General features: G+C 39.8%; 1 protein-coding gene across 2 annotated transcripts in view; it reads right to left on the bottom strand.

Moving 5' to 3' along the window:
* The window catches only part of cdh13 (cadherin 13, H-cadherin (heart)), a 334,193-nt gene that overhangs the window by 13,378 nt on the left and 303,398 nt on the right, over positions 1–17,417 (bottom strand). The window contains exons 13-15 of one of the 2 annotated variants that reach the window (XM_055222714.1): positions 7,893–8,126; positions 3,608–3,841; positions 1,968–2,014 (exon numbers count right to left, since the gene is read on the bottom strand). In XM_055222714.1, the coding sequence (XP_055078689.1) occupies positions 1,971–2,014; positions 3,608–3,841; positions 7,893–8,126 (512 nt within the window). In that variant the 3' untranslated portion in view covers positions 1,968–1,970. The remainder of the gene's footprint in view (positions 1–1,967; positions 2,015–3,607; positions 3,842–7,892; positions 8,127–17,417) is intronic. The other variant, XM_055222713.1, reaches the window with a different exon arrangement.

The following is a 17,417-nucleotide window of genomic DNA, read 5'->3' as shown; positions in this document are numbered from 1 at the left end:
CCTCTCCGCTGTAATATCATCCCGGCATGTCCACACAATTATCATGCTTTCCTGTTCATTTCACCATGGCAACTGCAGATAACAGTCTCTCCCGAAAGAATACTGGCTAAAAGCTCACTTGAATGTTCCAGCTGGGATACCGGTGCCATAAAAAGTTTGACAGGAGGTGGCTGGTGTCCCGGAAACGCTGAGGCAGCAAAGGCGTATGATTAGTGCACTGCGGAGAAAGCAGGACTAATGGCCTATCACGGCTCGAGTGGCGCCTCCTCACACGGTCGCTCGCTCTGCGTCGTCACTTTCATTTAACACAGGTTTCTTTGTAGCTTATGTGAGCCTGGAGTTTGCCACAGGTCTCAGGTAAGTACTTTACAGTGTATGATGAGAGACGACTTGTTAAATATGCTCCGAGGGGTGAGTAATGAACAAAGCTATACAAAGCCCACGCCGTCAAGGAAGTAACTTTATAATTTTATGTTAAACTTTGCGCTGAAGATTGGAAGAGCTGTTTCATACGTCCTTCTGTAGAAATATTTAAGGTGGTGCAGTAGCAAAAGTGTAAGTGCACAGTGTAATGGCTTTAGAAATCAGCTGAGTACAAGTAAAAAGTCATCCCCTGAAGCTGGAGAAGTTGGAGTACTCAAGTTGGAGAAAAGTATTTGGAGAAAATTCTGCTGCAAATCAAAAATCATCTGTTACGTCTAAACCAATTCCAACATTGCTAAAAAATAGAAGAACATAATGTAATATTGACCACTGGAGATAGTTACAGACTAGTCCTACTTCTGTTCTTTGTCTTGCCTCCTCCCGTCCAGATCCACCCACCAGCTGATGAGCCTGGTTCTACATCTTTTAGTTACCTCCATCTCCCTAAACCTAGTATCATGTCTCATATATACTGTTATAGATATTTGGACTTTTTAGTGCATCAGCTATTGGCGTTAAATCTCCAGCAAAGGTCGATATCTGCTGCTTAAAAAATACACATACATCTTTATATTAAGATGAATACACAGTTCTCTTACAGCAGAGGTGTCAAACTCAATTTCACTGAGGGCCAATTTGCATAGATGTAAAAAAAAAAAGACTGTATAACTGCCTATCTACCGATAAACTGACATTTTAAGACAGTCATATATTTTAATTTACCTTGTCGCGGCCACATAAAATGACTTGGCGGGCCAGATTTCGCCCCTGGGCGAGTTTGACACATGTTTGATCTAAAAAAAAGGGCTTGGAGGAAGTTTGTAGTAAATGTAAACAATGTAATTTGGGGAAAAGCAACAAAATTGGTCAAAAATATTGGTAGTACGTGAACGGTTGGATCCAGATCTCATTTTTTAAAGGAGCTGTATCTTTTTCTTTCTAATTTGCATGCATTTTTACACTGGTAAACACTGAACCATCACAAGAATCAACGCAGAAGCAGAGCAGGAGACACGAGTGAGAAAGAAAAACTTCATAATATCATAATAACAGCAAATTTAACATTATTATTATTGTAGCGCAGCATTTTATTTAGATTATGATAATTCCAAAGGGTAAACACTCTCCCACTCTCAGTTTGAACCATTTTAAACAGCTCTGAGTCTTGATTGCTTCTCTCTTCTATAAATAAATAGTAAAAAAGCCAGTCTTTTGTGAGACTCTTTGGAATGAACGGATCCAAAACATTCAGATCCCATAAAAGAGCTGAAAGTACCATTAGTTGCTCTATATTCTAAACAATTACCGTGAGAAAACCCAAATTCTATATAGTCTCTCTATATTCTCTATAGTAAGCTCAAACCTTAAAGTTATTTTTTGCAAGTAGATAACTGAATAACAGGCTGCCCACCTTTGAGAATCATACATAATTTGCTACTAATATACGAATTTAGTCAAATCTATCAAATGCTTGTACTCTAAGTGGTATCAGCAGAATATGTAGATATCTGAAATCCGGCTTCGATTTTCTCTCCCCTTTTTACCTGTCAGTCAGCTCTGTCTCCTGCCTCTGCCCCCTGCTGAAGTGCTGCTGGCAAGAAGAAGGAAGACAAACCTCAAAGTTACAAATCATTTCTCTTTTCACTAAACTAGCGGTTGGATGCCGTTCATAATGTTTGAGCAGTGGAGCAGTTGAATAGACTGAATAATTCATGTTATTTCTAATGGCTTCAATGAGAGATTCACAGCAAATTGTAGCTGGACTTCCCGGGGAGCGCCCTGGGCAAAAAGTAACAAGATCATTTTGCTAAATTAAATAGAATGAGTGCCCACGTGGATTATGCCACATTTGAACAGACTACACCTGTAGAATAAGAGTAGGAGAACATTGTGACTTCTATTCAATGCAAAACTCTCATTCAAACTCAAAGCTGGTTGTTCTTTATATCGTGTCAGCGCTGTTAAGTGTGCACAATGGCGAAACCAAGGCAAATGAAAGTGAAAGTAAAGTAAAAGTACTACTTAAAGGTCATATATTGCACAAAATTGACTTTTGCGAGCTTTTATCCATGTTAGAATGTTCTTACCTCACCAAAACCACATCTGGAGTTGTGTTTTGCTTCATTCACACATGTTTGAGTAATCCTTTTTTTACTAGTCTGTCTACATCTCCAAACCTCGAAACGCTCTGTTCCACCTTGTGATGTCATGAATCGATAGTTTTGAAGGTAGTTAACAGCCTTTTGTTCAGTAGAAATTGGCGATTCCTGTGCTGAAATTATCTAAATCATTCTAGTGAAGGTGTATGGAGTTCAAAAACACAGTGACAGCGGAGAACTTCTTGTATTACCACATGACATTACAAGGTGGGACTGAGCGTTTTCTGTTTGAGAGAAGAACAAATAAAACAAACCGCAACTCCAGGTATGTTTTTGATGAGGAAACAACACTGAAACATACATCAGAAAATAGAATAATATCATCCCTATATGTAAAAGTATTAAAGTACCCCTTTAAAATGTACTTAAAGAATAAAAAGTGAAAGTATTTTGATAGATTTTGGAGTCTTATAGAGGTTCAAATGTTGCAATTTTAGTAAAGATTTGTGCAGAATTTTGCTCAACAGAAACAACAATGAATCGATAGTTTTTTTCCTAACTGTTTTACTTGTATATTTTTGTTAAGACTGTTAAAAATAAACCCCTCAGTGTTTTCAGCAGGCCTCAAACTATTATAACAAACACTTTTTCTTTTCAGTCCTGTTCAAAATGCAGTTGATGCAATTGATGTGTATTTTTTCTGTGGGTAGGAGGACGTTTTTTCATACCTGTTCAGTGCATTATTTCTACATGCCATTCTGTTTAAAAGAAAGTTTGGGGCTTTTACATTTGGCCAGTTAAAATGTTCTTCACTTTGGTTATCTATGGCATATTGTGTTGATGTGTACTGTTGATACTCTGGCTTATGTCAAACAAACAAATGAATAAAAAGACAACATCTCCCTCACCGCAGCTCTGTATCGTCGTAACAGATGCCTCTATATGTACAGATGAACACCCTCCAAAATCAACTGAAACCACTACACCCCGTACACTACAAACATGTGGGAAACTGCCCGCCCCAATCCCCATAATGTATGCTAATGTATGCCTGCGCGTGTTGCATCAGTGTTGGTGCTACTTACAGGGCATGGCGACGAGCAGCGTCCCCAGCAGCACTACTAGGCTCCAGCTGCTGCGGCTACTGTGGTGGGACTGGGCTGAGCTGCACAGCATCTTGTTCTTCTTGCACTCGCACACCTGAACTTTGACCTCTGTGATGTTTGACATGGAGGGCACTCCCGAGTCAGTGATGAGCAACGGTAGCTGGTAGTTGGCTTTCTTCAGACTATGCAAGAGCATGATCTGGGAATGTGTGGCTGCGGGGGATAGAAAGACGAGCAATCAGTATCATGTGATGTTTAAAATGCCGTAAGTTAACTCTGCAAATATATTAAGCATGAAACTAATTGAAATAATTGGTGGGTAAATAGTTGCCACCAATCCCTGTGAAATGAAGCTGCAGAAATTGCCATTGGCCACATTGCGTAAGGCGTTACATTGGGTTGCGTCAGACTTTAAAGTTCCTTAGAAGGCACAAGATCTAACTCTGTTACTGCTTCCTGTCAGCCTGAAATGTGTCACAATATGCTAAGAGCACCTTTTCACGTGTCTCACACTGCTGTAAACAATGACTTTAGCAACATTTAGCTGCAAATAAAACGTGCTCTATAAAAGGCTGAGATAAAGCTGCACTAAAAAGCTTTGGCATCTGTCAGCTCCACGAGACAATTTGGGATTCAAGTTGATGGAAACAGGTTGGGTTTTAAAAATACAGTACTGTATCGACTTAGTAGTAGTAGTAGGTCACACATCTTAAAAGAAAGAACACTTCAAATCCTTTTTAGCCTATGGAAGGAGACATGGCATTTAGCCTTATTATTATTATAAACGCCATTAAAGCACTCCACTGTTATCAACGCTCTATTTATGGACTTTTATGTGCCCAGAATTATAGAAGGAAGACAGTGGTCAGAATAACACTCCATAGAGATTCTTCTTCAAGGGTAATTTGCATTCTAAACATACGTGATTATGATAATACCCTATGGTGTGTGATATTAGGGATTAGACATATCTGATGGTCAGGTCTGGGAGGAGCTCATAGAGGCTGAGGAGAAGAAAGGTTAAGGACACAACAGCATTCATCTGTGGCAGCTCGAAATTTGAGGGGTTGTCCGTGGAAACATCCTGACTAAAGTTTTTGAGTTCAAGTTTCGGCTTTGGGCAAACAGCAATAAATACACAAAATTCATCAGAAAAATTTGAAAATTGATTTGTACTGCTTCTGTTTACCTAAATACACATAATTTTTTAATCAGTATCATTACATTTAACACTTCAACAACTTAACCCTTTGAGAACTGAGCACATTATAGACCAGTATCGCTCACCTAGGCTTTTATTCTAGGCGGTCTACAAATCATGTTAAAGGAAGTGTCAGAATATACTGCATTTTTTCACACAACTACCTCTATTTTACATATTCATCCTTTCTTTCTTTCTTTCTGTATTTTTCCTTTCACACATTGAACAACTGACTGGGAAAATCGCCGTGGCACCTGCGCTCTGATTCGTCACCTTTGAGGGACAACATAAGCAGATTACCGTAATGACAGTAAAATATTTAAATAGCCCCATGTCTCTGCTTTGAGATGCCGTTTGAATTTACATGAGAGCACGATTGGTTGCGAAGTTACGGTAATGGAAAATCCACAACTCCGCTATATCGGCGATGACAGCATTTGACATTACAGATTAACAGCACTTATGTAAAATACTTTAAATTTTTACTCTTAAAGTGTACGCAGACACTGAGGGTGACGTGGGTTATGTCACGATCCCCGTCTGTCCTGCCTTTTTTTTTGCACTTTCTCCCCTCTCTTCTGTGTCTGAGCCTGGAGCTGGGGCGGAGATCTTGGCTCCTCCCATGCACACCTGGAGCTAATCCGCAACCAGCTGCACCTGGGGAGGATAAGAGGAGCCAGGACCTGACACTCAGCGCCAGATCGTCCACGTATCTCTGTGGTCCTCCCTGCTTGGCTCAGTTAAAGTTTTTTTCGCTTTTTGACTCTTGCTTGACTTTCGCTTTTTGCTAAACTGGATACTTTTGCCCCTCACCAGATCCGCTCAGCTCTCCTGCCTCCGACCCTGCTCTTCTCTACCGGTAGTGTCCATCCCGTCTCCGTCTCTGGTAGTCACGCTCTGTCCCTGGACCACGGCAAAAACCGCTCCCGACTCACCGTTTGATCTACCGCAATTTTTGCACTTGCACTCTTGTAAATAAACTCTGTTAAACCTTTCCCCGAGTTCTGTCTTTTTGGTCCCTCCTGTCAAACGTTACGACAGGTTAAGTGTCTTGCCCAAGGACACAACGGCAGCATTTATCTGGAATCACACCGCCAACCTGTGGATCAGTAGATATGACGTCTCTACGAATAATGTTTATGTCAAGAACGGGACTGATCGAACCGCAAATCTTCAGATCAGTGGCGAAAACACTGTCAAATGAGCTACTGTCACCCCAGTTCTAGCGAGAAGTCCCAAATGCTCTGCTAAGATGTTGCTGAACTAGCGAAAGATGAATGGAAAAGAACAGGAATGTCAAAGAGCAGCATTTTGTCCGTAAATAATGTTCCAAATAGAGGTCCAAAAGTGTACGGTCAGAGCATAACTTCACAGCCCTCACACTGGCACGGAACATGGCTCGGAGCCTTGCACAGCGGCAGTCCCCCTCTGTGTTAGCGAGGGTCTTTCGGTGCTAGTGATTGAAGCGCGTCTCTCTCCCTTTCTACCTCCTTCTGTCTGTCAGCTTTAATACCTCTGAGCAGGTTCTGTCTCTGCTCTGTCACTCAAACACACATGGGCAACAGTTGCACTCAAGCAACCAAAAATCAATGTCTCGCCTGTCCGTTTTAGCTGCCGTTTTACCCAGTTTATCATGCGATCCGTACTGACTCAGACACGCTCAAAATTGACTGATTTGAAAACACTTTGACAGAAAACATGTAAAATTACACTCTGGAGTAATAAGAAGCTACAGGTGACCGCACTGCTCACACTAAAATATTTATGTGCAGGGGCGCTGGGCTTTTCTGCATCGTCAAGTCTCATCTCGGTTCCCCTGTCTCTTGTTTTTCATTTCACTGAGTGCTTTTTGGCAAACACATGACAACAGGCTTTTCAGGAAGACTGACTCACTTAATAGTGTTCTTGGAAGGAAATGAGAAACCCACACACTTCTTCATCTTAGCGTCATAAAAATGTTAAAAATACCTCAGAATTAACAAATTATGGACAAGTCAATAGTATCATCAAATCAACACACCGTGAGATACTCGAGCGGGCATGGCTGGATGAACTTGACAAAAATATGAAATGATTTTAGGCAAAATGGCAGGTATAGTGCCCAGGAAATGCAGTGGTAAGTCATATTGTACTGTGATCGTGTTTTGGTTCGATAAAAAAGTACCATCAGTTATTCAATGTCATATCTTTTCACTTCTTCAGTTAAAATGGATAGATTTTTTTTTATAATACAGAAAATACTCTTTAACACCATAATATCCATCTCAATTACCTGATCAAAGATAGTGGTAGAAGGTAACGAAGTACAAGTAGTAAAGTACTGTGCTTAAGTAGAATTTTTAAGTGTCTGTAAGTTATTTAAGTACATTTTACAGTAGATACTTTTCACTTTTACTTCACTACATTTGAGAGCAGATATCTGTACTGTTCACTCCACTATGTTTTTGAACTGGACTCAAAGTTAAAAAGTACTTTTCAAGTGATTTGAGTGGTTGTTTTTATCATGTTTGTGGTAACATCCTGACTAAAGTTTTCGAGTTCAAGCTTCGACTTTGAGCAAAGAAAAATAAACACACAAAATTCATAAGAAAAATTAAGAAGTTGATTTGTACTGCTACTTTTGATCAAAATATGTGTAATTTTTAATCAATATCAGTACATATAACTCTTTAACAAATGAACAGCACTTGTGTGAAATATAAAACAGGTACTTAAATACTTTTAGTTAGAGTAGATTTGTTTTTATGTGATACTTTTACTTACTTGAGAATTTATTTTTTTATTCATTAATTCATACATTTATTTACTTATTTATTTATTTACACCAGTATCTGTACTTTTACTTAACTAACAAAACTGAGTACTTCTTCCACCACTGATAATGAATAAACAGACACACTGACTCAGGCTTACTAACTAAAAATAAATTAATATCCTAATGTTAACTGCTAAGCTAATTAAGTCCTATTTGTTCATTATGAATTAAGATCTGGAATTGTTTTTTGTTTTTTTTGTTCTTTTTGCAGGACAATACAAAACAAGCAGAAGACATACAATACTCACAATTGACTCTTGTGACTCTCCATGTGTTGTCTAGGCCCAGCTGTTTTCCCAGTTCTATCTTGAAGGGGGCGCCGTTGGGTGGTAGATCTTTATCTCTGCCTCCCACTATGGCCACATTGATATCATGGGCGTCTTCACATACCCGCGCTACAGATGGCACCACATAGGGGGCGTTGTCATTATAGTCTTCCAGGTAGATTATCAACGTCCCCGTGCCTGTTGCTGGAGGATTACCTACGGGGGGAAAAATTTAAATGGTCACACTCTTAAAAGGTGCTGTTTGTTATTTTTACTCTCTTAAAAAGTGACAAACATAACTAGTTCATTTTAAACAGTTTGCGGTGGTCTAAAGTTATTCCTCACAGCCCTCAGACCAATTTTGGTTGGCCCTCATGCCTCCTCCTAAACTGGCCCAATTGATCAGGAAGTATTTTTACTACAAATTGAAGAGACTCTACCTCTATAACCTGAATAACATGGCATTGCATTGTGACACAGACCTAAAAATAATCTTCCAAGTCTTATTAAAGGTACAATGTCTCGGTCAAACCTGTGTGAAATGCACCATTTAACTCCCTTTATCGACATTGGTCTGTGGCCCTTCGCTTTAAATATGTTTCAATACGTGGCCCTCGGTGAAAAAAGTTTGAACACCCCCGCCTCATGCATTCCAAACATCCTAATTATTCACCATGGGTTTATAAGAGCTTTTCACAACTTTCAGAGACTAGAGCGGAGTTTTACTGTGACACTAACAATATTTGTTGTTATTTTGACCTCAAAAGCTGCTTATACAATATATCTTTACTGAGGCAAGCCAAATTTTGCATATATACAAAGAAAAACTCAGCTACAGGGCTGTTCATTGCTTAAACTGTCCTCTAAACAATTCAAAACTACAATGTCAAAATAGCAAAACACTCCAAAGTCAATCTATTTCACAAAGCTGCACTCCAATTCGTCTTTACCCATCTCACCAAATTTAACTCAAACAAAACAGAAAGTGTTTGTCGGTTCAATGCCATAAGAATATGAATCACGGGCTCACGGTTTGCAAAATAGCATTTGAAGCTGGCACGCGGCCATCTTGTGTGTTTGTATGAGATTAGGCGGGGTGAGGGATGTTCTGGAGCACTCTCATACTTTTCTGTTTTATTATGATTACAGGTTAAAGAAAGAAAAGAAAAAGCGTGCAACGTCCTTAACAACTCCCGAGGTCAGTTCACAATTAACTTCTTAAGACAAGATCGGTAATTGGAAAATGAGTCTCTTCCACCTTGTGAGGGTAAAAAAGCGAGCGTGATTTAGGGCAGAGGAGACGGAAAACAAGTCACGATATACAGTGCAATAAATGTCAAGTGCGGTTGGAATTAAAGCTGGCACATGTGGAGAATTTGCACACGGGAGGCAGTTATGTTACCAACTGAGAATGCTGATAAGGCCAGTTTCACAACAAATACATATATTATTACACAAAAGCGCTGACAACATGACATAACTGTGTATTATTTGGTTCAGTCTCTCATATTGTGAAGTGAGGATATACACAACCACATGAAATAGTTTGCAAAATGCTCCAGGGCTAAACTATGGACAATAACACCCACAGAAAACAAAGGGGTATGTACTGTATCTTGCCCAAAAACACATTGACAGAACGGGGATTGAACAGCCAACCTCCAGATTAGGTTGAGTCATAGAGCTAGAGACCAGTAGTAAAACCATTGCACTTTATAGTTGTGTTTTACAGTATGTTGCGTTTGGGTGCAATAGTAATTTACAATGTTGGTCATGGTCATGGTCGGTGCTGAAAAATGAAACGTTTGCATCAGCTGCTCTGGGTTTTGCCACTGATATGTTGTTTTGAAGTTCACACCAAATGCAACTTTACATTAAATACATCTTTGGTAAGTAATACAGGACACACGCCAGTTACTTCTAATTGGACGTTTTATCATCGCGGATTAAATCTACAGCTGAAACGTGCAGCTTCTTATGGTATAAACTACATTAAAGTCCAAGCTGAAAATCTCATATGGCCAAAGTGACTCAGAGCAACATATTTCGTGTATAATGCAGGAGCAGTATGAAGTGGTACAGATATTAAATGTACAGCTTTACTGGCACTAAGCCAAGCAGCCATAAGCACATATAAAGCCACTGTGCAAGACTTTTAGGGAGGTCAAAATGTTAAAGAAATCTGTTAAGAATTGGCACTTTACTAAACTTCTGCACATATACATAGGGGCTTATTTGCATTCACGGCAACCCACATGCACAAAGCTAATCATGCCACAAGGTCAATCCACATCATTGTATTAGGACAAAGAGCTAAAGTTAGCTTTGGCCAGATAAGATTTTTAATCAGAAAAAAGAATGCATAAAAAAACAACAAGATGGATGCCACTTTTCTAACTTATTTGCAATTAGTAACAGTAATATAGTGTATAGTAAAGTATATAACGTCCCTGTTTGTCTCCATTAAGATGTTATTTCTTTGTCTGGAATGTTTCACAGTGCGGCATTACACTTATCTATCATGTGTTTATTCAACTGCAGGTGTACCGATTGCTAAAATAAATAATATCTCGAAAAATACAGCACAGTAAAAAAAATATCTTGCATTTTTATTGTGTGTGGGGTTGCCTCTCCACAGATCTGACCTGCACCTGGCCTTGTTGTGCCACCTGCTTGGTTACATTGAGACCGACAACCAAACTGTGGAACATCCTAACCCTCCACCAGAAACGTTACAAAGTGAATTTTGAAATTATGTTCTTTCTCTTCGTGGCTATTCAGGGTTCAGTTGAGGAATAGAGCAAAAACACCATTAGATTCTGTTGATACGAAGACAATATCTGGCACGCCTCAAAAGCAGTGAAAAGTGTTCAAAAGCAAATCAAAGACTGTGGCCCTTGAGACGAGATCTGTGATAATCTATTATCACTCTAGACATGGGCCCGAACGTGTCATGAGGAGGATCGGCCCCAACCAACCACGGAAAGATGCAAATGTAGCTCGTTGGTAGTGGGAGAAGCAGGCTGTGTGCTCCGCTGGCTTTAAATGAAGTTGTTTGTCTTCCCAAATGAGTACTCCTCACACCTAATCACACCATTTCTCTGCTTCTACGCTCCAGCCTCTCCTCCTTATCATCGCTGCATCACACGCCTGTCTTGATCGGTCATAGCTTAGGATCAATGGAGCTTGTCTGGTGGCCTCCGACTCACACCGCTTTGTTGGTGAGGAGTTGCCACGGTGGGCGCATTCGAGCACTTACTACAATTTTCACTTTGCAATTGAAAACCCAATTGTTAAAGGCACTCTACCTGACTTTTACTGTGTTAAAAACATGAAAAACAGAACTATTTCATCTCAAACGGTTTGCAGTGGGCCAAAGTTACTCCTCACTTACCTTAGGAATTTCGAGCATCCTAATTACGAGTTTGTAAGCACTTTTCACAACTTTCACAACAAAGTGGGTTTTGCCGTGACAGTAGCTTACAAGATTACAACAACTAGCATGCTAATGTGCACCTTTATGATTATCGGACAATAAAATGCTTTTTAAAGTAGATGTAGACGGCACGGCGCAGACTTATTTTGACCTCAAGAGCTGCGATGTCTGTACTGGGGCAAGAATTTACTCAAATACATGGAAAAAAATGGGTACAGAACCTTTAAGACTTAAAATCTCGTCTCCTATGTATTAATGGTCATTTTAACCAGTGTTTTTATTAAGGATAGAGGTAAGATACCCTGCATTTGACCCACCTCTTAATGCAATCAGCGACTGCAGTGCATCACCAGCGGATCCACCTCCACAACTTAAGTTAGGCTTGGCCAGAATTACCTTAGCTGGAGGATTTATTGTGTTTGTTCTGAGTTAATCTTTACTAAGTCCATGTTAGTCTTGTGCGCACTCAGTTAAGTCCAATAGAAATCCGTTTAACAAGTGGTCTCAACATGTTAATTGCAGTGTTCTCCACATTATACACGTTAATAAATTCATTATTTGTGTTGGAGGAATGTGCAAATAATCAAACAAACTTGCATTGTACTGGAGAATGTCAGATAATGTAAATCAAGAGGCCTGATGCAAAGCTCTCCCCAGAGCACGATTGTTTCAGGTAATTTCCCTGGAATGGTACATTTGTCACCTGTCATTTGACTTGAAATGGCAAGATATTTATACAACAGCTTCACTTGCAGCTCTAGAGATTTTCTCATTTCAACTCCAATTTCTCTTCTCTCAAACATTGTCTGGGTAGTGGGCGTATGTTAGCAAGTGCAGATGAGAAACCATCGCCAATGTAATGGTCCATACCTCGTTTTATTTTGTTACAATCAAAACCAGCTCATACAATGTTCATATATAATACAAAGTCTTTATGGCCACCTTTGTGCTTGACCGTATGAGTGCTTCCTCACCTATAACCACTCTTTCTCTGCTCCTTCACTTCCGTCATTTCCTCTGAATGGATGTTGCATCACCATGACGAAAATCATCAGCAACTTTTCCCCAAGGGTTCACCGAAGCTTGTCTGCTGGCCTCTCATTCACACCGCTCAGTCTCCAAATTCTGCCCTATAAACTCTTTTTCGAGCATGTGTGCAGTTTGTTCAACTGCTTGCGTTGCTGTAAAAGTAAGATGAAGTGACATAATCTGCAATCTTGGAAAATAAAATTCAATTTCAATGTTACACGAGGTATTGTAAAAAACAGCATAGACGTTAAGTCCAGTTATTGTTCTGTAGTGCTATCACAGTTTATCTTAAGAAAAAACACACCTTTTTGTTATATTTTTACAGTATTATGAACAGAAACTGGACGATAATATTTGTGTTCATGGTCTACACCATTATTTTTTTTTAAATCCAGAGCAACCAACGTCTTGGGTACTACAGATTTTTGAAGCAAATATGTACGATAGATTTTGATAATTTACCCAAAAATAACCACAAGCTCAATTACTGTCTAAGGTTCACTGCTCTGAAGAGTATAATAAGAAAAAAGTCATATCTATAGCTATTATTTTTAGACAAGCACAATACTGTTTTATTACTAACGAGAGAGCTGTGTAGTCACATTTTATGCAATAACACACTCACTCAAGTCTCCAGTAAAAGCTAAATGTCTTTACTTTAAGCAGATGTCAGAACAAAATATTAGTCTGGAGATTTAAGGCTGATTTTCTAACCCTAACCTGGCCGATTTAATAAAAAGTGCAAATATCAGCCCAGTATATAGGCCAACTGATATGTCACTGTCATTTATGCAAAAAAAATTGATGTTTATTGGGTGAATAAACGAGAAGTAAAAAATAGTGTCTCACAAAACCAAGGTTGCTCTGTTGTCTGTAGCGTAAAGACTGGATTTATTGTAAAACATATCCTTTTTCACATTAAATTCTTCCCTTATCGGTTCTCCGGGGTGACTGACCCGGGATCAGCAGCCTATTTTCTAACCTAATCCCCGCATGCTCGCACTGAATACACTATAGTGATATGGACAGTATTGTATTTTATGCACGGATCAGGTCAAAACAAGCTTAAATTGTATACAGCTGTTTATTTTTCTTGCATTATATTCCTAGTTGTTTGTTCCATAGCGATAATTGTCTTAGTATTAAAACAAAAGCCCATGTAACTATTAATGACACAGTTTAATTAAATATTTGGAAGTAGAAAATTAACTTTACTGAGGCTGATTTAGATGAAGTGCTTTTTATGTGAATTAGACTAATTAACAAGAGAGATTAGCTTTTATTGTCTACAGCATGGTCCCTCTTTAATAATAAAAGCGTTGGACCAAATATGAGACAGTCCAGGCAGATGGTTCCCGTTGTGCGCCTTTAGGAGATTTTGTATACTATTCTTAGAGGAGCTGGATTAATGGCTGATGAAGTACATATCGTAAAGGCCACAGCACTTACAGCACAGCAGAGTTCGAGGAGTGGCCAGGCTCGTAACAGAGAAACGATTACCATATGTGCATTGTATACTTTTGTTTTGTTAGTTTAATTACATTATAGTCTATGTGATTCGTACTGTATTCTGCTTGATTGTGGCTGCCTCAGTGGTGTGCTCAACTGTTTCAAGACTGTTGTGTTGAAAAGTAAATGGCATGGTTTCCTTTTTTCTATCTCCATGGAGACGAGCAGGTGACCGAGTCAAATTACAGGCCAGATTTGTAGAAAGATGACTCTGCTCATAATTAGAATGCATGGGACAATGTAAGCGATAATCCGTTCAGAATCAGAAGAATTTTATTGTCATCGTCACCGAACACAGCTCACAGACTAGGAACTTACTTTGGTGATAAAGTGCAACATAAAAACACACTGAATAAATACAAATAAGGACATGCACAAAGTTAATAAAGATATGCTTCAGGAGTGGTCCAGTAAAGATAAGGTTCCACAGGTATTCATCTGGACACTGTTTTTGCAATCAAGATGTTTCAGCTCCCATCCAGAAGCCATTTCCGGTTTGAGAAACAAGGGTTTATACTACTCAGATGTTATATGAAGTCCTGCCCCCAAATGGAAAAGTTCTAGCGTCAAGTTTCCCTGCAATAAAAACACCTTGATGCAAGAAAGACACGTTTAATACCAGTGGGGAACATTTCAGGCAAAGCAAAAGACATGTCCACGGAGACAATCCCTGGAAAGTTCTACAGTGCAACATTAAACTTATCTATTTCCATACAAGCAATAAAATAATGTAATCGAACAAATACAAGATAAATCAGTTTAATGCCATGCTATGAAACATTAAGGCAAAGCAAACACATCTCCATGGAGACAAACAAGCGGCGTACCCTCCACCATAAATGTTGCATCAAGCATCTAAGGCAAAACTCATACAGCAGTACCAATAGAAACTGTCAGGAATAGTTTAGAAACTACACTTTTCCCGTTAGTAAGAAACAAAATGGCATATGCGATTTTAGCCTTAAAACAATCACAACCCTCGACTTTGACGAGTAAGTGGAAAACTCTGAAGCAAAACTGTGTCCATCATAGAACAGTAAACCCAGAGGTCATTGAGAGAAAAGTTGGATGAGCCGTGCTGAACCTTGACTTGTTGTAATGTTGTTTTTCTGTTGTTCTGCTGTCTGTCTGACTTGGCTAAGGGACCAGACGGATGGACTCCTGAGGCTGCTAATCCACCGCTACAAGCTACAGTACTTTTTTTTCATCATATCTCACCATCTCCTATTTTTCTCCAAACACCTTGCTTTGGGCTTGTCTTGTCCCTTCAAAGCATACACTATATTTCCACACTTTTTTGGTCATTTGTGATTGTGAAGGGTTTGAAATTTGAAACATATTCCGAGCGTGTTTGGCTATGAGTGGAGAATATGTCGTATGTTTCTTTTATGAAGCACAACAAATTGGACAAGGAAAAGTACAGCCAGTACCATTTGGAGTGAGTAGCAAACCCTTGCATTTCACCAGTTTTTGGCTAACGCTGCAATGTTGTCCACCACTGAAGATTCGCCAACTATCAGAGCCTTCCAAGAGCTACTAGTAGAGCCATTAAAAGGCTTGGCTCGACTTGTGGTGGGAACAGCAGTGGAAGAAGATGCCCTTGGCGAAATATACAGTCCATTGTTATTACAGTGATTATTTTTCCTCCCGGTCGAACGCTTGAAGACAATGAAATAAAGCTAACAGCCGGTGGTGCTATGAGGAATGGCTGGTAGGAAAATGTCACAATAAATCATCGCCAAGCTAAACAGTCGCGCAGACTAATTCACAGGTGGGCTGCGGCAGGGTAATAAGGGGACAATACATTGAGATGAATGCAACCCGGGACAGACAGGACCCAAGTCGTTTGAGAGATGATACCGTTTCAGTGTCAGCCATGCATTTTGGATTTGAATTAAAACACCTGCCGTATACGTCTTCGCCGTGACAGAAAAATAGTATTTCTGTGTATAAAGAAGTGGACTAAGGGAGTGTGATGTCGCCCGTAGAGTTTGGCTTCAGTCAAATGAAGCACATCGAGACTGGTAGTTATAGGCGAAAATTTGGAGTGAAGTTCCCTGTTAGGAATTCTGACTGCGAGTATCATAGCAACCAAAGCGTCAATCCGGAGCGAGGCTGTTTAAGGTAACGTCCGTTCCTGTTCGCACCGCTGGTTTAGCAACGCTGTCAATCAAACCTGTTGCTAACTCTAGCCATAGCGACCTCTGGGACCTCTGATTTGTCTCTTATTAAAGTTCACGTCTTGCACGGACACAAGAGCAAAATTAAAATACAAGGATCACACAGAAAGGATCAATACGAACATTTTAAGACCAAAATGACGACCCTGACAGAACAGCTATGAAAAAAGGGGCGACAATTTTCCGATATAAGTAAATTGAAGCTGATGGACCCGGAAGTGCGCCCATGCTCACTTCCTATTTGGGACACGGTGGCTAGCAGGTTTCACAGCATTAGTCCAAGGACCAAAACCAAAGTACACAGCCATACTTTCCATTTTTCGTCTTCTTGTAACAGATTCAGAAGTCCATTCTTGTTAAAAGTGTAGCCCATCTCACTCAGAACATTTCCTGTAAGGCATAGTTACGACTGCCATAAGTACAGATCTACTGGAGAGGAGGGTTGTTAGGAGAGGAAGAAGCTCCATCATTAGAGTAAAGTATTTTAGCGTGAGTACATTGTGAGCAGAAAGAACTGAATAAAAACAACACAGCTGTCCAACAAATAGAGCCGGGAATCATTGAGGAACAAGAAGGGAAAACATTTCATTTCCAATTTAATGATTATTTTTTTCTACAATCCATGTCTGAGTAAGATATCATTTCCTAGCTTGTAGTAAACTGGTGCTTTCAATTTGTGTGATTTTAAGCCAGGCATAAAAAGGATGGCACGTCATTCATGCTTTATCTGAAGCGTTAGCCAAAGGTAATATTTGAAACATGTCTCAAAGTGTTCCGGTATTCACAACTCTTGATTAAAACATCAAACCTAACTGAACTCATTTCTATTTTGAACCTTTACACAATTGCGCTACATTTGAAGTTGGTAAAATTCTCCGAAAACACACACTTCTGAGGCACGGCGATACAGTTTTAAAATTCTGAATCTTTTATTGATCAAAAACTGAATTACAAAGATACTTCTCTTCCCCTTGCTTCATTTTCCGTATTGCCAATATTAAGCAGGCGCAACAGAACCACGAATCATCTCAATCTACTTTTGGTTTCCTCCGGTCTCATTCTCCACATGTTGCCTCTGTGACTCCCCAACCTTGTTAAAAATGCCTTCAGATAACCCACTCTGTTCTGTCCCATCCGTCACCGCTCTCCCTTGGGCGTCACAACACTATCACATGACACACGGCTAATCTGATTGGCCGATCGCGACTGTATGAAACCAGCCGCACGCAATTACAATGGGCGCATGTGATTAGGACGGATGACTTGAGGGAGAGGAGCGGGGGGACGGGGGACAGGTGCGGCGCTGCTAGTCAGGCAAATGACTTTTTCAATGGAGTTTGGGTTATCAGTTGT

This window comes from Periophthalmus magnuspinnatus, chromosome 6 (genome assembly GCF_009829125.3).
Source record: "Periophthalmus magnuspinnatus isolate fPerMag1 chromosome 6, fPerMag1.2.pri, whole genome shotgun sequence".
NCBI lineage: Eukaryota > Metazoa > Chordata > Actinopteri > Gobiiformes > Gobiidae > Periophthalmus > Periophthalmus magnuspinnatus.
The sequence above is the reverse complement of the archived record's forward strand: the minus strand, read 5'-3'. Positions and strand labels throughout refer to the sequence as shown.